Source organism: Narcine bancroftii, chromosome 3 (genome assembly GCF_036971445.1).
Source record: "Narcine bancroftii isolate sNarBan1 chromosome 3, sNarBan1.hap1, whole genome shotgun sequence".
Lineage (NCBI taxonomy): Eukaryota > Metazoa > Chordata > Chondrichthyes > Torpediniformes > Narcinidae > Narcine > Narcine bancroftii.
The window spans coordinates 28,442,789-28,469,172 of NC_091471.1; the positions used below are offsets into that span (position 1 = coordinate 28,442,789).

At 40.5% G+C, this 26,384-nt stretch overlaps 1 protein-coding gene across 4 annotated transcripts in view; it reads left to right on the forward strand.

The window, feature by feature from the left end:
- Positions 1-20,729, forward strand: part of LOC138757044 (fibroblast growth factor receptor-like 1) — a 316,623-nt gene extending 295,894 nt beyond the window's left edge. For all 4 annotated transcript variants that reach the window (XM_069923676.1, XM_069923675.1, XM_069923677.1 and 1 more), the window contains 2 exons: positions 6,564-6,917; positions 16,832-20,729. In XM_069923676.1, coding sequence (XP_069779777.1) covers positions 6,564-6,917; positions 16,832-17,247 — 770 coding nt within the window. In that variant the 3' untranslated portion in view covers positions 17,248-20,729. The remainder of the gene's footprint in view (positions 1-6,563; positions 6,918-16,831) is intronic.
- The last annotated feature ends 5,655 nt before the right edge of the window (positions 20,730-26,384 follow it).

The following is a 26,384-nucleotide window of genomic DNA, read 5'->3' on the forward strand; positions in this document are numbered from 1 at the left end:
CAGCAATTCATCAACTGCTGTGGAAACATAGCAACCAGTTGATGTGCACCCAGCTTTCACAGTCAGCACACTGATACTGGTAAGAGTCAGCCTATCATTTGCTGTGGGAACGATGGTAGAAACCATAGTTAAAAAGATTATTTAGAATATCATAAAGCATACAAGCAGAGTTGGCATGCTTTTACAAAAGAGAAATCAGGTTTAACAAATTTTCTCGAGTTCTTCTGTAATAAACAAGATCGATAATGAGGATCCAGTACATAAAGTGCAGTTGTAATTTGAGAAGACATGTGATGAAGTACCACATGAAAGGTTTCCACACAAGAGTGTGCACAAATTTGGGATTAAGGTGGATAAGGGTGTAGCTGATTAACAGAAAACCATTGTTAAATGGGTTATTTTTGGATTAGCAGTGAGTAATTAGTGAATAAAAAATTTAAATTTAAATTTAGATAAACAGCATGGTAACAGGCCATTTGGGCCCACGAGCCTGTGCTACTTAATTACACCCAATTAACCTACATTTCGAACAGAGGGAGGAAACTGGAGGCCCCCAAAGAAAACACATGCAGACTCGAGGAGAATGTACAAGCTCCTTACAGACAATTCATAGGTCGAGACCCTGGTCTCGATCGCTGGCGTTGTAAAGGTGTTGCACGAACTGCTACGCCAACTATGATGTGCTGCAGGAATCAGTATTGGGATCTCAATTGTTTAATTTCTATTTTACTGACTTTGATAAAGATACAGTGCAAAACAGATGCTTTATTGAAGCATAGATGGATGAGATAGGTTATGAGTCGGGGGAAAAAAAGCCTGCAAAAGGATATAGATGGGTTATATGAGTGGGAAAGACGTTGGCAGATGGAATGTGGAAAAATGTGAGGTTATCCACTTTGGAAGTACCAAAGAAGCAAATTATAATTTAAAGGGAGCGAGGATACAAAATGCTGTGACACATAGGGATCTAAATATCTTTCACCACAAAGTTCGTAGAGCCAGCAAGGAATTAAGAAGATGAATGGAATTTTGGTCTTTATTGAAATGCATGTGCAGCAGATGAAAGGCTTTCTTTGCAGCTTTGAAATGCTCTGGTTAGATGAACCTGAATTAATAATGTGGGCAGTTTTGCTTTCCATATTTAAAGAAACATTGAACACGAGCACAGAACCAAGCCATTTGGCCCATCTGATCTATACCAAACTATTTTTCCACCTTATCTCTTTGACCTGCATCTCCATACCCCTCCAAACCATTTATCTATCTAAATTTGTCTTAAATGTTAAAATTGAACCCAAATCCACCACCACTGCTGGTTATTTGTTCCACACTCTCATCATCCTCTGACTGAAGAAGTTTCCCCTCATGTTCCCCTAAAACATTTCATGTTTCACTCTAAATCCATCTCCATGTCCTCTAGTTCTTCTTTCACCCAACCTCAATGGAAAATGCCTGCTTGCATTTATCCTATCTATAATTCCTCCCTCATTCTCTGATGCTCCAGGGACTAAAATCCTAACCTCTTCAAACCTACCCTTATAATTCAACTCCTCAAGTTCCTGACAACATCCTGGTAATTCTTTTTTGTACACTTTCAATCTTATTGATATTCCTATATGTAGGTGACCAAATCTGCATGCAATACTCCAAATTTTCCCCTACTAACTTCAATGTAAAATCCCAACTCTTGTACTCATTATTTTGATTTATGGCCAATAGCTCACTTTATGAACCTATCTATGATGTCACTCTCAAGCAAGTATGTATCTGTACTCCCAGATCCTTCTGTTTTTCTGCATTCTTTATTGCCATACCATTTACCATGTAATCCTAACTTGGTTTTTACATCTGCCATTTTGCACTCCATTTTTCCCACTGGTCCAGAACTATTGCAACCTTTGAGAGACTTCCTCACTGTTAATATCAGTGTTGCCTGCAAATTTGCTGATCCAGTTTACCACATCATCATCCAGATTGTTGACTGCATTGGTGCCAGTGATGAGAGGTTTCACTTCATTGGTTTCTGGGAGGAAGTTGTTGATGTTTAAAGACAGATTGATCACATTGGAAACTAAAAAATCCAGGGGTGATTATTTTGAAACATTTTAAGGGGAATTTTTTTTTTTTGCATGACCAATTAGTTGTAATTCTGTCGCACCTGTAGGAATGAAGAACCTCGGGGATGTATGTATTGTCATATGTGTACTCTGACAATAAATCGGAAATCTGATGTGATGCATTTTAAAATAAAATTTTGTAAACAGATACCCACTTCAGATAGGGATGAGGAGAATTTTATTCTCTCAGAGGGCCATGTATGTTTGAAAATCTCTATCCCAAAATGGCTGATGAGGTTAATATGGAGATTGACAGATATTTAAATGAATTTAAGCTAAGATTGGATCAAAATGATCTTATAGAATGAGAGAGAAACTTGATAGGTAGAATAGGCTACTCCAAATTCAGTTTCTCATGGTTCCTTTGACTATCTGGCATCAACCTCAATTCGTGTGATCCAAATTCACTGGTATGATGAGCCAACCAACATCAACATCCTTAGCAAGACCAACATCAGCAGAACAATTGATACCGTCAGCTCTTATGGGCAGGCCATGCTTTTAACATCCCCAATACCAGACCTTGAAAACAGACACCGCACCAAGCTCTGTCACAAAAAGGAATTACCATTCAGAGAGAAGAAAAGATTCAAGGATGTTCTTTGAAAAATGTGGGGTCCCCACCATCTCCTGCGAATTCCCAGTTCAAAGTGGAAAGGAGCATTCAGGAATGTACTGAGAATCTGCAGTCTTAGTGTGAGGAAGGAGTTCATCCTCTCCCCATCTGCTCCATCAAACACCCCCTTCTTCCCTGCCTTTTGCTGAACCTGTCAGTCCTGCATTAACCACATCAGGTGCCTCGGAAGGAGTGAAAGCAGGGGACTCTGTAAGTGATGGGATATCACTGGAGGGGAACTTTAACCTATAGCTTTAGACATATAGCATGGTAACAGGCCCTTTCGGCCCTTGAGCCAGTGCCACCCAATTTCACCCATTGACCTACAACCCCTGGGATATGGGAGGAAACAGGAGAAACTGATGCAAATATGGGAAAAACGTACAATCTCCTTACAAACAGCGGCAGATCCAAACCCTGGTTGATGGCTCCGTAACAGCGTCACGCTACCCACTATGCTAACCGTGCCACTCTCTCCGGATATGAGAGAGCTGCTAATTAGTATATTTGATTTGTGAATATAATTTAAATTTGACTTACTAAATGTGCTTCAGTCAACCTTTACTAATGAGGCCAAAGCAAACACCTGGACCGAGGGTCCCAAAAGTTATCACTATTTCCTGGTTATTGGTTTCAATTCTTGGTTAATTCCCACTTAGAGCAAGAAAACAGCAGAATGCTGAAAATCTGAAAATACTCAGCAGGTCAGGCAGCATGTATGGAGAGAGGAGCAGAATTGGTTTTTCAGATTGTTGTATTTCATCTTTTATTCTTCTTGCTGATTCCCCTGAAGAAGGTGGTTTGAACTCAGGGCAACTACTGTGCCCTGTCATAGGGAGGGCCTGAATTTTCGCACAGCGACAAAACAATAGGAGCATGTTTCAAAAGAAAACTAAGTGTGTGTGTGTGTGTGTGTGTGTGTGTGTGTGTGTGTGTGTGTGTGTGTGTGTGTGTGTGTGTGTGTGTGTGTGTGTGTGTGTGTGGATGGAGTAGACGGGGGGGGGGGGGGGGGGGAGGGTGGCCATACATTGCCCTGGCACAGTTATTAGACAAGGTCACTCTAAAATGTTTTCCATGATTACATCGGCTCCTGACATTCCCCCACACAGGATATTGTTCCTTTAGTGAAGTAGTATATTCGGGCATAATTATTACTTTGCAATAACACCTTATGTGTACTCTGAGTAGTTCATTATTAATAAAATACAACAAATGCAATTTAGGACATTAAAGGTTGATTAGGCTATTATAACCTTTACAGCTGGAAATACCAGTTCGTGGTAATCAGATTCACTGAGGAGAAAGTCCAAGAGAACCTTATGTAAAATAACCATAAGGATCAACCTGATGTTCATGACTTGGGCTACATTTTGGCCCAAAGTCAAACAGATCCCACAAAAATATTTAATGTGACCAACACTAGTGAAGCTTTAGCCATCTTTCTGAGTGGAAGTCTTCAGGAAATGAAGCTTTCTGTTGTGTCGAATTAGTTAATCAATGAAGCTTTTTGACAGCCTTTCCACATTTGTACATTCAAATGGAATACATGGGAATGTACATTAAAGAGATTAAATACCAAATGCTGACAATGCAACCCGTCCTGCCTCACAAGTTCCAGTCAACAATTGGCAACAATTGACTTTGAAACCATATAACTTTACTTAAAATATTTGATGATCATTTACAGGCAATAAAATTGAGGAGATTTGACCAAATATCTAATATGAGATCATATTATCCCTAGTTAAGCAGGTAATTGATTAATGATCAATTAAATGTAAAAAGTAAGCTAAAGAAAATTTAATTGCACTAATTCCTTGACCCTCCTACTGCATTATTAGTGGCTAAACCAATCAAGATGCTTTTAGTTTATTATACATTCACAGGATGTGTGTATTTCTGGTTGGACCAGCATTTATTCACCATTGCTAGGCCATTGCAGTGGCGTTTAAGAGGCAGGCATGTTGTTTTGCATCCGAAGTTACGTACATGCCAGGCTGGGTTAGGTTGGTAAACTTCCTTTCAAGGATGCTAATGGACTGGATAAAGATTTATAAGAATTGATAGCTTCATGATCTTGATAACTGACTAAAATTATTTATTCCCGGTTGAGTAGCTTGAATTGAATGTCTTCAAGTTCACATCTGATTTTGGATACGAATCCAATAAGTTGATCACCACATGATGAATCTCAGAGTTTATTAAAGTGGATGATTCATGATTTTGTCTAATTTATTCACAATTTGCTCTGGTCTCTTAACATATACTTTTAACATATAATAAAGAAAATATTTTGTTGATAAAATCTCTGAAAGATTTCTGAAGATTGAGAGAAGTGTTGGTGATGAATGTTTTCAAGCTTTTTGAGATTTTTAAAGGGACTCTTATGTACCCCCCACCCCCCCTCCCCCCGCCAAACACAGCGGCCCATTGAGTTAATGCCGTTCATAAAGTTTCTAGACCTTAGAATGAGAGGAAAAGCTGAAATTCCTTCAGTTTTAATAATGATTTCCCTTAAGGTATTCATCAGTTAGAATGCAATAGTGGAGATAATTATGGGTAAGAAATCATTCCAATTTATTGTCAATAGATTGAACTTTCAGAAATGAGTTCTGAGTGCATTTGTCACTATAATCTGATGATAATCATTCCAGTTGAACAAATAGAGTGAAAAACAAGAATTAACTTTAAAACTAATTATGGATTTGCTTCAGTAAACTTTCCAACGACTAAACTAACAACGCCCAATTATGGCTGAGTTATCACAATTGAAATCATCTCAAAACAGGGGCGTGTAATGACAAGAAATTTAGAAAATAAAGCAGAGGGCTTCTCTGGTAAAAATTTAAAATAAAATTGAAAATCCTGGTGATGCGTATCAGTCAGCATCTGTGAAGAATGAAACAGAGACCTGATGAAAGGCCTTTAATCTGAAACATTAACTCTGTTTCTCTTTGCGTGGATGCTGCGTGAGTGTTTCCAGCATTTCCTGTTTATATTTTGAATTTTCATCATCTGTGGTATTTCGTATTCTTCAATTAAAGGCCTGGCCTGAACATGGCCAGGCTGAGCCTGGCCTGTGTGCAGGTGTGTAGAACATTTTCTATATCCCACCCGATGGCACTTGTTGCTCTTCCCCCTCCTTGGACACGGACATCCCATGTCCAAGCCCCTTGTACTTTTCCTATGGGCCGCTGCCCATCTGAGGCACACTGAAAACTGATATACAAGAATAATCATGTTTCCCTGCCTACCCCTTTTACTGGGAATCCCCTCCTGCTGCTGGCATCCAGTTAAACATGAAATCAATACTGAGGATGACTCTCCTATCCCAGATCCTCCATTCTATCCACTCTCTGGCTTGGCTGGTAACTGACTAACAGAGGCAGCTGACACGAACACAAAAGCTTCAGAAAAATATACACTGACCTGAAGCTGACATAGTCAGGTTCTGTCAGGATCAGGGTGAGTGGCCTCAATGTACAGTCATTTTCCTGGATCACATTCTGCTCATGGACGTAATGAGCTCTAATATGAATTTACAAACTGGAGTCTGGTCTGCCAGTTGAACATAGAACATTATCGCACAGTACAGGCCTTTCAACTTGTGATGGTGTGCCAATCCGCACATACCTACCAAAAAAAACTAAACCCTCCCTACCTCATACCCTCTATTTTTCTTACATCTGTGTGCCTGTCTAAGAGATTCTTAAATACCCCTATTGTTCCAGCCTCCATCCACCACCCCTGACAATGCATTAGGGCCATGTATGGCAATGCAAACTGGCAATGCGTACTAATAATACATCGCTTCTCCTTGTTTTCTGCAGAGACCACCAGGTCCAAGCCCATCCTGACTGGAACCCACCCTGTCAATACCACAGTTGATTATGGTGGCACGACCTCCTTCCAGTGCAAGGTCCGCAGTGACGTTAAGCCTGTAATTCAGTGGCTGAAGAGAGTGGAATATGGGAGTGAGAGCAAGTACAACTCTACCATTGATGTCGGTGGGCAGAAGTTTGTCGTGTTGCCAACTGGTGAGGTGTGGTCCCGGCCTGATGGCTCTTACTTAAACAAGCTGATGATCTCCAGAGCAAAGGAGGAGGATGCTGGGATGTATATCTGCCTAGGTGCTAACACCATGGGATACAGCTTCAGGAGTGCCTTCCTCACTGTGCTACCAGGTAGGCCAGCTTCATTACTACATTCTCATCTCTGGAATCAAATGCTCCTCTTATGGCATTGATGCCAACTTCTCTGCTTTCCATTAGGTCCTTTTCCTGCCTCTCTCTTTCCCTATCCCTCTGTCTCCTTTCCTCCCTTTCCCCACCCCCTCCCCAATCACTTCCTAGCTTTGTTTTCCCTTCTGCCCTCCCACCCATATCAACCTATGACCTGAGTAAAACACAAAAGTCTGCAGAGACCATGATTGAAGTAAAAACACAACGCTGGAGAAACTCATCAGGTCAAACAATGCACTGTACATTGCAAAGATGGAGATACAAAAACCAACGTTTCGAGCTTAAGCCCTTTATTTAAGATCCTTTATGGCCTACTCCTGCTCCTGGTCAAACAAGAAAGTTTTCTCCCTCTCTACAATCCTTGATGCTCTCAAGTACCTTGCTGAAGAGCTAAGGCCCGAAACATTGGCTCTATATCTCTGCTTCCAATGAATGCTGCCTGACCCACTGAGTTTCCCCAGCACTTTTGTGAATTACGCCTGCTCCTAGTTAATTGTCTTGGGTTCTCCCATGCACACCAAGGGGGTTTACAGAGAAGATCAATATCAGCCTGACTTTACTTGGATTTTAATAAAACAAGTGCTTATATCACGACAAAAAGCTCCATCACAGAAAAAAGGAGAGATCAGAACTGGCTACCTTCAGAGTTGTACTTCAGGCCATCCAAGGCAAAGAGGAAGGGCACCAGATCATTCAGTGCCAATGTGTTTGATCTGCATCACTTTGTAAATTAGTGTTGGACTTTCTGGAACTTTTAGTTTTATATATTTCAAGAGTCTTCTGTCTGCTCTGTGTGGGTGCATGCTTGGAACCGCCTTACAGGCGCTCATGGATGTCCAAGGTTCTCACTAGAACTTTCTCTGTCAGCTTCTCACTTTGTTCAGGCTGCTCCTATTCTCCACCAACCTGAGGGGTAGCGCGTACTCTCTGAACAGAGTGATGAGAGAGCACTCAGCCTCTTCACTGCATGGAGGAAAGGGAACAAGTGGTGGCTGTTCTACTCCCTCCAGAGGGTTTGGCATGAACTTCTGCCAGACTCGATGCGGCTTGCTCCAACTATGCAGCCTTCTGGTGAAACGAACAGCACCCTTTGCAGAATGTATCAACTAGCACCCAAGAGGCAACTTGAATCAATGTGGGAAGAAGGGAAAGATATTTTCTCATATCATTTACCATGAGGACACATATAGCTAATTTTAACTTAGAATGGAAGGGTGAAGCAGGCACCCATTCACATATCTTTGTTGGTTTTCATTTCCAGTGACTTCATTCATGGGGCAGGCTAAAGAAATCTTAATGCTGGTACTGACCAAGTTTTACCTGGCTTGAGAATGCTTACATCTGACTACAGGCAACATAGATGGAAAAAGGATCAGATTTTCCACTCACCTCAAGGAACAGGAAGCTTCACTCAGAGTGACAAAAGATCAGTTGAATAAATAGATCTGTAGTCATTTGTTAACAAAGATTTAGTGCTCTGTAAAAAGTAATTTGTCAGTGCACTTCATTTAAACTATTCAGTTTACTCTGATGCGCAGAACTACCGGTGCATAATATTCCTTCCATGAATGCATAATGTTGAAGTAAATTAAATTAATCAGAATGAAATGATTAAATATGCTGGAGCTGAACTATACTGACTTTCAACAAGAATTTTATATAAAAGGCATTGAATTTGTACATTTCAATGCAGAGTTGAAGTAAGATTAATGATGGTAATTAAATATAAGATTTGACAATCTGGGGCCTTATTCATATCTGCACGTTGGGATGCCATATTCAACAGAACTAATCAGAGATGAATGTTTAAAGTCGGGGAAATAAAAGGACAAAAACTGCAGTTAGATTATCTGATTACTGTGATAATACTGAGACAAAATCTTGTAATTGCTATGCTGTTTTAAACATCAAACTGTATGCGGTCAGTGCTGGTTATCAGCAAAAATCTTGACAGAATAGCAATAACCTTTTGACTGGGACACTAAGATTGCGGAACAAATATACATCTTGGTGGAGACATTTTAAAATTGGTTAGATTGTATCCCTTTCTTCTCTCTAGCAGGAAAGAGCAGTTCTAGGTAATAGGGCAGGGATTTTTGAAGTGAGAGAATAGAAAATAGCCCTGTGAGAATAGAACATTCCTAATTGCATGTTTAGGAGTCAAGAAGATCATGATTATTGCACTCACTTTCTGTTGTGGAAAGTGAGATTGAACTGTAGTCCCTCAGTCCAGTAATGCAACACTCATAGCTGGTCCAGTGAGAGGCAAATGAAATTTAATTCTGACACATCTGTGGTGTTCCACTTTGGTAAGTCAAACCAGGGAAGGACTTGCACACTGAATAGTAGGGCTTTGAAGAGTTTTGTAGAAATGGGAGGCCTGGGGTTACAGGTGCAATAGTTCTCTGAAAATGATAATGCAGGTGGAGAAAGTGGCATTTTTCATGCTGAAGATGGAGTAGGGTGTAGACTACAAAAGTTGGGACCTTGTGATTCAGCTGAACAAGACATTAGTGAGTACTTAAAATTACTTTGAGTACAGAGTGCAGTTCTGGCTGCCCACCTTTTGGAAGAATATTAATGAATTAGAAGGGGTGCAGTGGAGATTCACCAGGATGTTGTTGGGACTGTAAGGGTTGAGTTATAGGGAAAGGTTGGATATTCTGGGACTTTATTCCTGAAAGCAAAGAAGGCTGAGGGGGCGATCTTAACCATCTATAAAATCATGAGGGGCATGGATAAAGTGAATGTGCGCAGTCATTATCTAAGAGTAACGGATTCAAGAACTTGGGGGCAGAGGTTTAATGTGAGATTGGGAAAGCTTTAGGAAGGAAAGGATTTTTAAAAATTCACTTGGTGGTATGTTTCTGGAATGTGCTGTCAGAGGAATCTGTAGAGACAGACACAATAACAACATTCAAAAGAAAGTACAAAAGATTTATGGATAGGATGGGCTTATGGACCAAATACAGGAAAATGGCATTATCCCTGAGTTCCAACTTGGTTAGCATGGACTAGCTGGACAAAGAGTCTGTTGTATGATTCCAACAACCTACTGGTAAGTTATCCCGCATTTTTGTGATTAAGACTGTGATGTGGGACTTGAACCTTGAAGCTATGTCTGGAAATTGGACTACATCTATTTATTTGAGTGTTAAATCATTCTTTTCCTGAGTTCTAATGACAAGTCTGATGAAGCTTTAGGTGTTTTACACCCAGAAGCAAACACTAAAACAGGACTGAGCTCTTCTCATTGGAATCACACTCTGTACAAATGCATCGGTGACACCGGTGCACAGCAACCAAAGTTCTTAGAAGCACACTTGTCGTGGCAAGTAGAAAGTAACAACACACATTTGGGAAGGTGCAGAAGATAAGAATTCTAGTTTCTTTCAAAGAGACTGAGAAAGTCCGAAAAATTAGATATCCAGGTCCTCTAGAAAAGACTGATAGGAGATTCCCCCAGATCTTTCCTTAAGATGTAAGAATCCCTCCACCATGGAGCAATTTTGAAAGAAAGCTCATATTTTCAACAGGTTGAAAGTTGCCTACTTAGCACACACCCTTTATTTTCTCTGCTTGACCGATGACATTCTACCCAAGCCACGCATATTTCCCAAGACTTCAAAAGTAGGATAATGAGAATATCACTCAAAGTCGTTCAGCTCTATGGTTAAGACAGCAAGAAATAGGAGGGACTGAAGCAGGGCTCTTGAGAGAGCAGCTCCTCACCACCCTTAATGAGACTATCTTCCCTCTGATGGATAGAGGAATCATCTGGGCCCAAACCAGCTCGAGCAAAGGCTCTGAGAAACCTTCCAGGTGTGCTGAATGATAATGTTTCCAGGTGATTTATACTACCTATTACGACAGTAGGGGCACAAAGCATTCACCTAGCAGACAGCTTCGTCAGATGCCACCTGCCTTACCTGTGGAAGAGTCTACAGTTCTCGCCTTGGATTCATTAGCCACCTCTGAACCAGAAGTGGAAGCAGGTCACCCTCAACTAGAGTCAGTGTAGGCAAAAAAGTAGAAGGGGAAGAAGACACAATACTGCATCCTCTTTGATAATTATCATTATCATTCTTGCAGTTGTATCACCATATGTGTATTTGGGCACATTTTTCAAATGCAATTTTCTTCCACAGAGTTTCCATAGAAGCATACTTCAATCCTGAGAAATGGGAAAGGCAGGGGATACAGTTTGCCATTTTCTTTGAGAGGTCACCTGGAGTGTAGATTCAGGACAATGACAGTGTCCTTCAAGACATGACAAATTTATTTTTTGTTGGTTCCTCTGCGTTAGGATGCCAGACAGCAGTCAGTCCCATGGGTTGGGTCAGTAGGGATATCTGGGCATCAGAGTAGCATTTGTGCAGATTGATTGAAGTCACACCAGGAGAAACTACAGCTTCACATTCAGTATCAGAACCCACTTAGGAAATAGAAAAGGCATTATTGTGTCAGAATGGAAATATGTTAGGATTTTGTCATTAACCTATAATTTGATGTAGCTTTGTTAGAAACAATTCCCAAGAAACTATCACTGCACCTTATATCTATGCAAATCAGTATGCTATTTTCATTTGGGGAAACTGATGTACTGATTGTGCAGTGATAAGGTACACTGCTGTAGCAGCAGCCAGCATTGCAGCATACCCTACCATGCCTCAGAGGCAAAGTTTGCTAAAGACAAGCAATGGACACGTTCAAGCCAAACTTTCATAGAGATTGGATATTGGATAATGGTTTCTCCTTAAAAAAAAATTGCTGTTGCAGAGAACGTCGGGGTGAAACCATTGGAACTGTGCTGCAGTTGCCTCAGTATACACTGCCTTGGATTCATTGCATTGATTCAGTGGGATGAATTTAATGAAGTTTTGGGAGCTGCCAGTTGCAGAGGATAACGAAGCGCAAAATACTCTGCTGGAGGAACTCAGCTGGTCAAGCAGCATCAATGAAATTTATTTACAGTATATTAATGCCGATTCTGGCCATTGAATCCCGTGCCACCGAATTACACCCAATCAACCTACCAACCCCATATGTTTCTGGAGGATGGGAGGAGACCGGAACACCTGAGGAAAACCCATGCAGGTTCTGGGGAGAGTGCACAAACTCCTTACAAGCCGTTCTAGATTTAAATTGGGCCACTGGCACTGTAATGGCATTACGCTAACTGCTACGCTCACCATGCCGTCCAGTGGGAGAAAAAGAATGGTTAACATTTTGAGCTGAAACTCCATCAAGATTGAGGAACTATGGTAAAAATAAAGAGGACTATGTGAGAGAGGTGAGACATCTGGTGACATTGTGCAGTGTGTTTAGTGTTGCTGACTGGGGATAAAGTTCTCGACATTCAAACAAAGCCAGGGACACGGCGATAGCCATCCATCGACATGAAAGTCAGAGAGAGGCGGGAGAAGAAGCAAGGAATTGTACTCGGGCTGCGACATTGGTTGAATTTCTGAGAAAAATAACTTCTTTTCCCAAAGTTAAATATCTTAATTTATTTCAGTTCACGTCAACCTTTTCTGGCCTTAGTGGTGTTCCATCCTATGAAATTTCTCACTGGAAGACAAATGAGCCATGGAAAGATTTGAGAGTATTGGCATAAACTTAATTTTCTTGACTCACTTCCTGCTGTGAAATCTCACTGCTTTTCTCCTCATCACATTTCTAAATGTGAGTCCAGCTCATATATCACCACACATTACTAAGTGACAGGTCCCTAGCTGTGGCAAAACATGGCCAGTACAAACTGGTTCTGCCTTGGATACAGCTGATAGTTCATTTAATTACAATCTGAATTAAAATTTTTCAGTAGGAATAGACATTGAATATTTCTTCATCTGGGAAACACACATCTTGGATGGCACAGTTAGTGCAACACTGTTTATAGCGCCAGTGCCCTGGACTGGGGTTCAAATTTCGCACTGTCTGTCAGGAGTTTGTACAGGCTCCCTGTACCTGAATGTGTTTTCTCTGGCTGCTCAGGTTCAAAACGTACCAGGGGTATAGGTTATTTAGGTGTAGTTGGGCGGCATAGGCTCGTGGGACAAAAGGGCCTGTAATCGTGCTGTACGTCTAAATAAAAATAATTATAAATGCAGAATGCACTGTGAAAGTGCTGGAGAAGCTCAGCAGGCCTCGCAGCATTCATAGAAAGTAAAAGGCCGTTGGTGTGGAGTGCTCAAAATCTGGCAGATGACTGAATAAAAAGGCAGGGAGGGAGGGAAAGGAAGAGGAGAAGGGGAGGAACACAAGTAAACAGGTCAGAGATAATAGGTGGATTCGTGGGAGGAGTGACAGGGAGAGGGCAATGGTCTAAGAACTGTAGCTCTCTGATGAAGGGAAAGGGGTGGAGAACAGGAGGGACCAAAACAGAGGGATAAGGGGAGGTATTTACTGGAAATTCGAGGTTGATATTGATGCTGCCTGCAGAAACAGAATATAAGGTATTGTTCCTTCAATTTGTGCATGGCCTCAACTTGGCAGCTTGACTGCTTTGGTCTAGTTCAGTGGTTTTCAAAACTGCCCCCCAAACTCACATTCCACCTTAAGCGATCCCTATGCCATCAGTGCTCTGTGATTAGTAAGTGGAAAGAAAAAGTTTGAAAACCACTGTTTTAATCGCACCTAATTGACTCTTTATGTGCAGGGGGTTCGTAACTCCAAAGGAAAAAGGCCAATGAAAATTGTTCTCAAGCACAATATTTCAGAAACAATTGGGTCTAGAGCTGTGATACTCAACCTTCCCTTCCCACCGATGTACCACCTTAAGCAATCCCTTATTAATCACAGAGCACTGATGGCATAGGGATTACTTAAAGTGATATATGTGAGTTTGGGGGAGGGGGGGCAGTTTGAAAACAACTGCTGCTCATAATCTGCAGCATCTCATGGAAGGGCCATAGCAGGGTTGACGGCAGTGTATGGAAAACCATAAAATCACAAAACCTGGATCCAATCACGGAACTAACATAAGAGTTTAGCATGAAGTTGGGTTGGGATCAGCTCAATCAGGTCCACTGTGTGATATAAGACAACAGTGAGACAAGAATTTTTTTCAAACTCCTGAAAGTGGATTAAAAAAGCAGCCTTCAAAATCCCTCTCCATGCACTGAGCCATCCCCCTTCTTCTGTTTGCAGTTGTGTCCTTGTGATGCGCTATTGAGCAGAAAAGCAGACACAAAACATAAATTCTGTTCAACAGGCTTTATTCCACATAAACATCCACAGAGCTGGCTGTGAGAGTAGCTGTGCTGACTCTGAGACTGACCTTGATGGACCAGATGTAGCTTATATCCTGGAGGGTGATTGGCAGCCAGTGGTGGACCGCTTACACGATTGCCCGGGCCTCCTTTTCAATGGTGGAGTGCCTTAGCTCGGAACCGTGGAGGGTTCTGGAGAAGAAGGCAACAGGGCCACATTGGAGGCATCGCTCTCCACCTGGAAGGGGGACTCCTTGTCCATGGCATGCATCCTGGTGTCTGCGATATCCTACCTGATGTGTGTGAAGGCTACCTGCGCCTTGGGTGGGAGAGGAAAAGTTGTGGCCTGGACCAGTGGGCAGACCTTGTCCAAGAAGCGAGGAACCCACTGTGAGTAATATGAGAAAAGGCCAAGGCACCTGCGGAGGGCCTCGAGCGTGTGGGGATGGGGCAGCTCCTTTAATGGGTGCATCTGTTCTGGATCTGGGCCAATGACACCATGTGCCATGATGAACCTCGGGATGGTGAGGCGGGTGGAGCTGAACACACACTTCTCTTTATTGTAAGTGAGGTTCAGCTCCTTGGCCGTCCAGAGAAATTTCTCCAGGTTTGCATTGTGGTCCTGCTGGTCATGGCCGCAGATGGTGACATTATCCAGGTACGGGAAAGTTGCCTTTAGTTTGTGCCGGTCTATTATATGATCTATCTCCCGCTGGAAGACAGAGACCCCGTTTGTGACCCCAAATGGAACTCGGTGGAACTGGTATAGACTCCAGTCCACCTCGAAGGCAGTGTAAGTCTTGTCCTGCAGGTGGATGGGGAGATGGCTATCCTCAGTAAGGGGTAGGCATCCAGATGGGTTTACTGGTTAATGGTCTGGCTGCAATCCATGACCATCCTCAGCTTGACCGTCAGGAATTGGGCTCTCCATGGGCTGTTGCTGAGCTCTATGACACCTTCTGCCAGAACTCGCTGCACCTCTGCCCTGATGAAGTCTCTGTCCGTGGAGCAATAGCGGCTACTTATGGTGGCTTTCACCTTGCAGTTTGGTGTGAGGTGTGAGAACAGGGCAGGAGGGGCAATGCGCAGCATGGAGAGGCCTCAGGTTGGCCGGGGCCGGTTGGACAGTGCGCTATGGAGCGTGAGTTGGGGTAGGGACTCCCCGAAGGTGAGGGTGATGCTTTGCAGGTGACATTGGCAGTCTAAGTCCAGGATTCGGACTACCAACAAACTAAACCTTTCATACCTCACATCCAAACCTCTCTATTTTTCTTGCATCCGTGTCCCTGTCTAAGAGTTTCTTAGCCACCATCCCAGGCAATGCATCCCAGACACCCACTGCTCTCTGTGCAATGGACTTACCCCTGACTTCTCCCCGTAAGCTTTCCTACCCTCACCTTGTACAGATATCCTCTGGTATTTGCTCCTCTTGCCCCAGAAAAAAAAGGTGCTAGCTGTCCACCCTATCTATGCCTCTCATAATTTTGTCTACCTCTAGTCACCTCTTATCTTTCTTCCTTCCAAAGTGTTCACCCTTTACATGACTCAATAAGATATTGCTCGGTAGGAGTTGTGGGAGAGGAGAATGAGGTTATTTGCCATCAAAATATGCCATTCCTATCAGTTAGCTGTATAAAGTGCATATCAGAGAGCTCATGCCCTGTCTTTCAGTGACATGAATCACTTTACGTGTACCTCAATATAAATAAATACCTGCCTGACGCACAAAGGTATTTATTTGGAGCAGGATGATAAATATCATACTGAAGATTAAAGTGCTTCTAATGAAGAATCAAAGCTTGTCTCTTATTTTTTTTCTATTTTTGCTGTGCCTTTACCATCATTAAACCAAATTAGATTCAATGATTAGTGAGTGAGAAGCTTGGCTGTTTCTTGATGCCATTCTAATGAGAAAGCAGCTGAATTTAGTAATAATTTGAAACACATTGAGCCACTTCAAATAAGGATGGCAACATTCAATGCATCAATTCCACTGTAATGTTAATAATAATGTTCTATTACATAGTTGGATAATGTCCATCTTGAGACCAATTCACATAAAAAGGATTAAACATTACAGTGCAGTACAGGACCACAATGCTATGCTGACCTAAGTAAACCTACTCCACGACATTCTAATTTTTCCCCACCTCCATTTTTCATACATTCATGTATCTTTTGAATGTCCCTATTGTACCAACCCCCACCACCAAGCCCAGCAATGCATTTCAGGCACCCACCGCTCTCAGGGCGTTTAAAAAAAAACTCTTACTAACATCTTCCCTAAATATTCACAAAGTGGACAAAATGATGGCCAAGTGTGAAATTTATTCAGCTTTCCAGCCCTGTGTTTTAATCTGATTTCATGCATATAAGGAAAGTATCCCATAATTTGTTTCTGGTCTCTGATTGGTTTCCTGTTCTCTGGTCAGTGTGAAACCTTTAAACATTTGGATAGCTGGTGTACACTTTGTCAGCAATGTTATTAGCTCCTGACAAAAATGGAAAACATTGAAAGAAAGTGGATGGGCTTTGCAGTCATTTGTGATTATTTCTTCATGTGGGCTTAATTTCATTTATCTTTGTCCTCTTCACCCCTCCCCACTCCCCTTTTATCTTCTCCAATGTCTTTAAATGCACTAGACCCAAAACCGCCGAAAGCCCCTGTGGCCACCTCATCAACTGGCAGTCTGCCCTGGCCAGTAATCATTGGGATACCTGCTGGTGCCATCTTCATCTTTGGAACAATCCTGCTCTGGCTCTGCCAAACCAAGAAGAAGCCATGCTCCACCCCCGCAGCAACAGTGGCCGCAATCCACAGGCAACATCAGAGGGACCGAACCTGCGTGCCGCAAGTCCCGGACAAGGAATGTATCACACCGATAAACTATGAGGAGTATGTGGCTCAGCAACAGCACCTGCTGGCTCAAGGACAGCCACTGGGTGCATCACCAGCCCCCAAAATGTACCCGAAGATTTATACAGACATCCACACTCACACACACTCTCACGTCGAAGGCAAGGTCCACCAGCATCAACATATCCACTACCAGTGCTAGCTCATGGCCCTTGGTGGACCAAAGCTAATTCCATCTTCCTACCAGACCTCTCTCGTCAGCCCACACTGCCAGTATACTGAAGGCTGGCTGGCAAAGGCCTCCCAAAGAACTTTGGAGACAAAGCGGAAAATGGAGCTGCTCTTAAATTCCCATGATATGAGAGTGTACTTGAATGCAGAGAAACCCAGTTTGCAGTGAGCGATTCGAGGTGATATTTTAGAAGAGGTTCATAGCAAAAGATCGACTTAATGAGTAACTTGCTTTAAATAAAACTGCAATAATTCAATCATCATCTCACATTAATCCCAATTTAAAAATCTTAGGAAATGCAACTAACTTTGGCGCACAGTCCAACTAATTGAAACTTTGCAGCAAGTACTGAACTTTGTATTGAGAAATTATAGATATATATAAAAAAAACATTGTAAACTACTTGAGGTATATTTGAATACTGTGAGACTAGTTGGCTTATGCGATTAGATTCCCAACACAAAAATACCTTATCCTCAACAAAACCAAATAATATTTATATATTATATATATTTCAAAAATAATTACAAATATCTGAAATATGAACAGGAATGAAAAAGATCATATTTGCTATTACACAGACAAAATTAACCTGTGCCCAATAGAAGCTTAAAATTAAATTCTTTGTGTTTTAAGGAAAGATGCTGTCTACATTAAGTTCCTGGCTCACTTGATTAAGATTTAAATAGCGCTACAATATGGATGCTACTGGGTACTGTGGGAACTTTGATACAAACCCTGCAAACTGAATTATATCTGGCCACTGCCTTTGTAGAGAATGGAACAGCAGAACAATACTTCAAGTGCAAATTGGCAGAGATGGTAAGGATGAAATATTTATTCATCCATGAGACAGAAAAGCAGATGATGTGCTACTCGCTTTCACCGAAGAGATAAGGGACTCTGAGCAATCTGCCAGCTCGGTAAGGAAAGATAAAATCATCGTAGTCCAGCAGCTCTCCCAAAAGGGCTTCCAGGTGAACTGAGATCCGTTTCCTCTCTTACCTGAGATCTGTTCCACACAATGATATTGGAGTAAATGCAATCTCATTAGTACACATATGGATTAGAGACACTAGCCACAGAAAGCAGCCTTTTTTTTTGTTGTAAAACTATATAGATTTTAAACAGAAAGTCATGTATATTTAATTTATTTTGTTAAGCAAGAAAAAAATGTATCATATTTTCCCTCTGAAACTTGTTTCTATAAATATATTTGATCAAAGGCGAAAATGAATCGTTGCAGAGTTCTTACACACAACCATGTAGGATTTTAAAGAGTCCCTACACGGCATGAATTGGCTTATGGCATCATTCGGTAAGTGCAGGGAGAGAGAGTGTGTAGGATTTTTATGCAAAGCCTTTTTAATCCAGAAATGACAACATTATAGTAACCTTTATATCGACAAACTTGTATAGTCTGCTCTGTTGATACCACCAGCTTATTGTATTTGTCATGTTTTTAAACACATTTGTATTTTTCTAACACTTCCAGAAAAAAAAGTATTTTGTCAGGAAGATGATGCTATGGCATAGAAGGATTAATATCACTACACCAACAATATTTAAATGCATAAGTAATCCAATTTAAATTGCAATAGAAAATTACAAGCCATCTAAAGTGAATTTAGAACATAAGAGAAGAGCAGCACAGGAACAGACCCTTCAGCCAACAAGGTCTGTGTCAAATACGATGGCCAAATGGAAATAAATCTTTGTTGCCTGCATATAATTTGTATCTCGCTACTGATTCTACTCCTTGCATATTCATGTGTCTATCTAGAACCTCTTTAAATGTAACTATTATATTTGGTTCCACCCACTCTTTAAATGCTTCTACTCCTGGCACCTACCACTCTCTGTGTAAAGAAACAATTTGCCTTGCACATTTCCTTTAAGCTCCACAACTCCACTTTAAATACATGCCCACGTCTTCAAGTATGTGACATTTTTATGCTGGGACTGTCTAATCTTATCTATACGTCTGATAATTTTATAAATTTCCGTCAGGTCTCTTATCAGCCACCCATGTTCCAGGGAAAGTGACTGAAGTTAGTCCCTCCTTTCCACATAGCTCATACTGTCTAATCCAGGTAACATCCTGGTAAATTTCTTCTTTCCCAAGCCTCCATGTTCTTCCTATAAGGGTGACTAGAATTGCTCACAGTATTCTAAATCTGGTCTAATCAAAGTTTTATATAGCTTCAACATGATTTCCTTACTCCTGTACTCTATTAGGAGACCAATGAAAGCATGTATGCTTTATCACATTATCTACTTGAGTGGCCACTTTCAGGGAGCTAAGATCTTAGATCCCCGGATCCCTCTGCATATCAATGTTTTTGAGAATACTGCCATCAACTGTATACTTACCCCTTACATTTGACTTCACAAAGTGCAACACTCTACACTTGTCCAGATTATACACCATCTACCATTTTTCTACACATTTCTCTGATCTGAATCCTGTTGTATTCTTTGCAAGTCCTCTGCACTGTTTATAATTCCACAAATATGTGTGTCATTGGCTAAATTACCAATCGACCCACCCACAAATAACAGAGGTCCCCACATTGATCCCTTCAGAACAACACTGGTCATAGACTTTCAAACAGAACAACACCCTTGCACCACCAATTCCAAATCCAGACTGTCAATTCATAGTGGGTCCCATGCATCTTTACTTTCTGGATACGACATTGACACCGTAAAAAGTAGCAAGAAAACGTGAACACCATTCCAGGTTTGCTGCCTGCCCTCATCAATCATCTTGTTGCAAAGAATGCTTGACTGTTTTTATAAGTAGCAAGTCAGTGCTAAATGCAAGGGTGGAGACATATGGACTTGGGGACATTTGCCTGTTGACCACTGTTTCAAGATATGCATGTGTCTGTGAGCTGTTTCCATTATGAGGCTCGCACTCACTGGCTTATTTTCATTCGTTCCTATGGAGAGCAAGGCAAATGAACAAGATAGTGAGACAAATTCAAACTGATACAAATCTGGAAACCTATTGAATATTAAAAACAAATGCAGAATGTACATAACAAGAGAGAGCATATCAGAAATCCCGTGTACCATTCAATATGTCAACACAGAATTGATGATTTTCTTGATTGAACAGATTTGTCCACTTTGTCAATTGAAAATCTCCCTTTGATCAAATAACAGAACAGATAAAAATAAAACATTCTTTCATAACATCAATTAAACATTTCTAAACAGAATAATATGAAGACAGAGGCAGTAAATAGACCACATTTTCTCTCTGCTGGGCCACTTTATTTATCAGTGTTTCCATCAAAGATCATGCAGTCTCCAGGTGAAACTGGTTTCAGTAATCTGTTGGTAAAAATATTTTACACTAATAGGAAACCTTTGATAATTTGTCATGTCAGCAGTTAAAATTGTGGAATATTTCCGAATCTGTAGAATAAAACAATGTACGTGTTCGAATGCCCATTGCCTTTTATTCTGAAAGTTAGGGCTATGATCATTATTTTTTGATCAAGCCATCGAATGTTAATATGTAGGTTATCTACTTATGACTGGTCACATGTTGTGGTATATTTTAACTTAAAATTGATCATGTTTAATTAAAACAATTACTTTGTGGCACGGTTCGTGTAATGGTTAACACATCACTATTACAGCACCAGAGATCCAGGTTCACCTCAGGTAACGTCTGCAAGGAGTTTGTACATTCTCCCTGTGTCTCCGTGGGTTTCCTCCAGGTGCTCCAGTTTCCTCCCACCCTTTAAAGCATATGGGGGTTGGGTGCAACTGGGTAGCGTGGGCCAGAAGGGCCTGTTACCGTGCTATGTGTCTAAAGTGAAAAATTAACTTTATAAGAGGAAGTTTTAAATTTGTTGACTATAAAGTACTTTATATTGGTTTTTGTCAATGGTGTAATCTGAGGGACTAGTTAGCTCAGATAGTTAGAAATGCAGCATTGAGTATAAGCATTTTTCTCAGCATTTCATCACACATCAGTAGGCCAGGCTTGTGTGCACAATGCAATACAACATGGGAACAAGCAAAATCTCCCAATCATCGATATATCTCTTGTCTGTCACTTCACCATTTTCAGCACCCTTCCCTTCTTATCTTGAAAAACCACTCTTTGGCAGTGTAAAAGGTATTTGAAGTGAAAATCACTTTATGTTTGCTACAATCTCAAAGAAGGTATGTGCATTCATCTGTGTAAGTAGTGGCATTAAATACTGCATATGGTACTTAACCAACTCTTGAATTTAACTTTCACTGGCAATGATATCTGTGGCAAATAGAAAGAAAGAAATTATTTTGCTTACGCCTAAAATCAGTTAATACAGTATAAACAAAATCAGTAGTGAGAATTGATGAAAATGGCTCACATTTTAATGCTGAGTTTTCTCTATAATGTATTGGACTAAGGTCTGAAACATATTTCCCATAAATAAGGTCATGGAAATAGCAGGCCTATGCACACATGTTGAAAATGAATAAAAAACAGAACAAATTCACACAAAACAGATTTGGCTACCTAATGCATGCATTAAAATGTATTTTACAGAAGTGTGATCAAACATGATGTTGATGTTAAGGGCAAATAACTGAAATCGCAGTCTCAAAGGCAAGTTTCAAAGAATGTCTTGAAGAGGAAAAGCTGGGCGGGGAGGCAAAGGGGTTGAAGAGTGAAATTCCACATGGTGGCAACTGAAGACCAGCTTCCGTTTGGTGGCGCTAATTAAACTTCAGGATAGTTAAGAAATGGAATTTGGAGGAACGTGGTTATCTCAGAGGAGCTCGGCTGAAGAGAATTAAAGAGCTAGGAAGGTGCAAGGTCATGGAGGATTGGTAAAAAGAAATGTAATAGCTTTTTATGTGGTATTCCATGAAATTCAATGTTTTGTATTGGATAACGAAGCCCTGTTTTTCATAGGACCATGTTTCTTTGCAGGATTAATTCTACCTTTTATTTCGGGCCATCTTCAATGTGTCTGCAATTTTCAATGACTTTGCACTGTGAAATATTTTACTGCCAATGTACCAATGCTATAATCAAAAGAAATACAAGTGTGAACTCCTTTCATCTATTTCAAGATACCCCAATGTGATCTTCAAAGGGAAAAATCCTGTTGAATTGCTCTACTTCATGAAGAGCAGAAATAATAATCTTTCATAAAACTATCCAGTTTAGATCCTTGTGAAAGTCCAGGCACCAATATAAAGAACTGACACTGAGAAAGTGAAAGAGGGATGTCGGTGACCGTCCAATGTAACCCAGCACCTTCAAGGGAGGTCAAACAGAAACGTTTGATGCAGCACATTGATGAACTGGGCTGTTAGTGTTCCCTTTCCTTGAACCAGCTGTTCACTTCACTTCCCTTACTCTTCTGTCCGTACCAGCAAACTAGTGATATTTTTCAAGTAGAGTCAACTTTATTTATCGTTCATACTATGCTTGCACAGAAAGACAAGATAGCATTTCTCCAGGACCATGGAGCATATTTGCATAGATACAAGTTAGCAAAGCAGTTAACACATTAAAATATCAAGATATTAAGATGTGTACACTGTAAGTTCACAGCACATTATGCACATCTGTACTGGGAGTTCAGGAGCCTAATGGCTTGGGGGAAAAAAGCTGTTTCCCCCTCTGGACATAAGGGCCTGAGTGCTTTGGTACCTCCTGGCAGATCGCAGAAGGGAGAACAGTTTACATGTGGGATGTGTGTAGTCTTTCACAATGTTTATTGCTTTCCACCTGCAGCGAGCAAAGTAGATGCCCTTCATGCTAGGAAGAGGTTCCCCAATGATCTTTTCCACTGACTTCACTATCTTCTGCAGGGTCTTGCAGTCCGAGGTGGTGCCGCTTCCAATCAAGACAGTGATACAGTTACATAGGATGCTCTCAATACATCCTCTGTAGAATATAGCGAGGATGGAGGGTGAGAGTAGAGGCGCTGCTGGGCTTTCTTGGGTATGGAGCTGAGGTGAGGTTCTCTACCAGGTGCACACCAAGGAACCTGATACTCTTGATGACCTCAACGGTGGAGCCAACAATGGTCAGGGGAGAATGGTCTCCCCAGGCCCTCCTGAAGTTGACAACCATCTCTTTTGTTGTTTAAAAAAACAATTCAGATACAGGTTGCTTGCTTTGCATCAGCTTGTTAGTGTCTGCACTTCATCTCTGTAAGCTGCCTCCTCATTCTTATTGATGACCAACCACTGTCACGTCGTCAGCGAACTTGATGATGTGGTTCGAGCTGTGTTTGGCTGCACAGTCGTGGGTCAGCACATTGAACAGCAGTGGACTAAGTACGCAGCAGATGTCTTCACCTTTGCTTATCAAAGACTTTAGTTCATGTATCTTCCTGTTATTACACTGGCAATTTAATCAGCCTAAAGCATTAGGATTTAGGAAACTTACTTGAAAACTACCTTCTTTCTGCAGAGTTAGTTTATCTTTGCTTTCTTTAAACCTCTAAAACAGTCTTAATTTTATTACTCCATTTTTCTTCAATCTCAGTAGCACAGACCGTGATTAGGACAAAACAAGGCTTACTTTCTTTCACCTCTCCAATTTCAAAAGCATTGTACATAGACATTTTCCTATTCGAGGGACAAGAGACTGCAAGTGTTGTAATCTGGAGCAAAAAAATTAACAAATCAAGGAAGTCAGAGGGTGAGGCAGTATTTGTGGAGCGGCTGAGATGGTTGAAGTTTTGGATTGACCCTGCATCAAGACTAATGTTTTCCAGTTTTTGGGTTATTATAATTTACACTGGATTTTAATATCTCCCAATCCCTTGTATTCTTTCTTTGTACAACAACTTCTTAATCTTCCTCATAACAATAGTCATTTTGTATCCTAGTTCCTCAATAAAATTGTCATGCCCTTCAAAGTTTCACTGCCCTGCTAAGAACACTGATTTCTCCAACCCTTCAAATTTGAACTGCAACAAAGTGCAATTGAACAGTCCTTTCAATGTACTGGCACTGAAAACATTTCAAGAAGTTTCTGGAAATTCATTTGGGCACAATTTGACACTGAGTCACAAATGAAGATTAACAAAGGCATTTTCAATGTAGATCGTTTTTAATTCTTATGAACAGGAGAAAAGAGACCAGAGAAAGAATTTGAGAACTTGGTCTTAATTTCTGGACCAATAACTAAAAATGGCAGAATGATTAAAGTCAAAGATTCTAAAGAATCAGAGGAGGGCAAATATTCAGTAGGCTTAAGGTTGAAGAATATTTACAGAGGACAAAGATGAGAATCTTTAAGGTGGCATGGTTAACGGAGTGGTGATTGCAAAGATGTTTCAGTGCCAGCGAAAGGTTCAAATCCATCACTGTCTGTAAAGAGTTTGTACGTTCTCTCTGTTCCATGTGGGCTTCCTTCAGGTACTCCGGTTTCCTCCCCCACTTCTAAATGTACAGGGATTGTAGGTTAATTGGGCATCATGGGCTCGTGGGCCAGGAGGCCCTGCTACTGTGCTAGATGTCTATATATTTTTAAAATCTATAATAAAAAACAGGTGTTTCTTGATAAGGAGCCAAAGTAGGTCAGAAAATCAGTGCCAGAGAGAACACCTGCAGAGAGTTTGAGACAACTTTAACTTTACAGGTAACAGTGAACAATGAATCGCTTTTCAGTAAATTGCAATAATTAATGACAGGGATTTAAAAGACGTGGATGAAATTCCCAGTAGCAATGAGTTTGAGGAATAATAGAATGTAGTGATTTTAATTCTTAATTTAGTTTCATGTAGAGATGCAACCCAGTAACATGCTATTCCGGCCCATAGTCTCATCTGCACAAAATACATCAATTAACCTACAAATGCCATACGTTAATGCATATAAAATGTAAAGGTTAAAGAGATGGAATCATGCAGTTTTAAAGATGGTTCCAACACTGTTGTCCAAATGCATTGCAAGACTGAATATAACACTGACGATACACATGGCCTTATTCAGTTTGAAATTGGAAAATATTTGAGACATTTAATTGAATTATGGAATAAAATAAATGATGAGAACATTTCAACAAAAACGCTTCTGAATCAGAATAAACCTTTTTTACTCTTAATAATCAATTTTTGAAAATATGGAATCAGAAAGAAATTAAAACAGTACAAGATTGTTATGAGGCTGGTTATTTTATTTCTTTTCAGAGAATGAAATAAAAATTTGATATTCCAAATAACACTCTTTTTTGTTATCAAGTTAAAGCATTGCTATTGGATAATTTTGGGCATACTTTGAGATTACCAAGACAATCAAGTTTTGAAACTTTACTTAGGGAAAGTGGTGAAAATAAATTTATTTCTGAAATGTATAAACTGCTACAAAGTAAAATGCCAAAATTAGATATTTATAAATCAAGATTGAAATGGGAAGAGGATTTGGGAATTACAATCGACCATGATGATTGGAGATCTATTTGTAAGGATAGTATGTCTAAGATTATTGATGTTCAATATAGGTTAGTTCATTATAATTTTTGCATCAATTGTACTTAACTCCTCAGAATTAAAGAAACATAATTTAATGTTTATGTTTTAGATGTTTTAAAGAAGTAGGCTCTTTTTTACATTCGACTTGGTTATGTGATAAGGTTAAACTTTTTGGAGACGTCTTAAGGAATTTTTAGAGAAAGTTTTAAAGATTCAGTTATCAATAGACCCAACATTGTTAAAAGTTTGAGTTTGATTTTGAGGTTTACTAAGTATCAAATTGTGTTTTTAAGGTTGGCCATGGCAGTAGCAAGGAAATGTATAGCTATTACTTGGAAAAATGAGATTGCTTTGGGTTTGCAGAGGTGACATATGGAATTGAGGTCATGTATTCCTTTGGAAAAAATAATGTATAATTTACGTGATAATTATTTTTTTCTGAAGTATGGAGCCCCTATTTGGACTATATGGGTTTAAAATTTTGAATTCCCTGAAGCTCGTTGTGGTTGTATTGATTTGATCCATGGTGGTATTGTATTTTTGATGTTAAATCCTAATTTTCTTTCCCTTTTCTTTCTTTGGGGTCTTTAGGGGTGGGATGTGGGTGGGTGTGGGGGGAGGGGGAGGGGGTTATATAAGGTACATTCAAAATTTTAAATA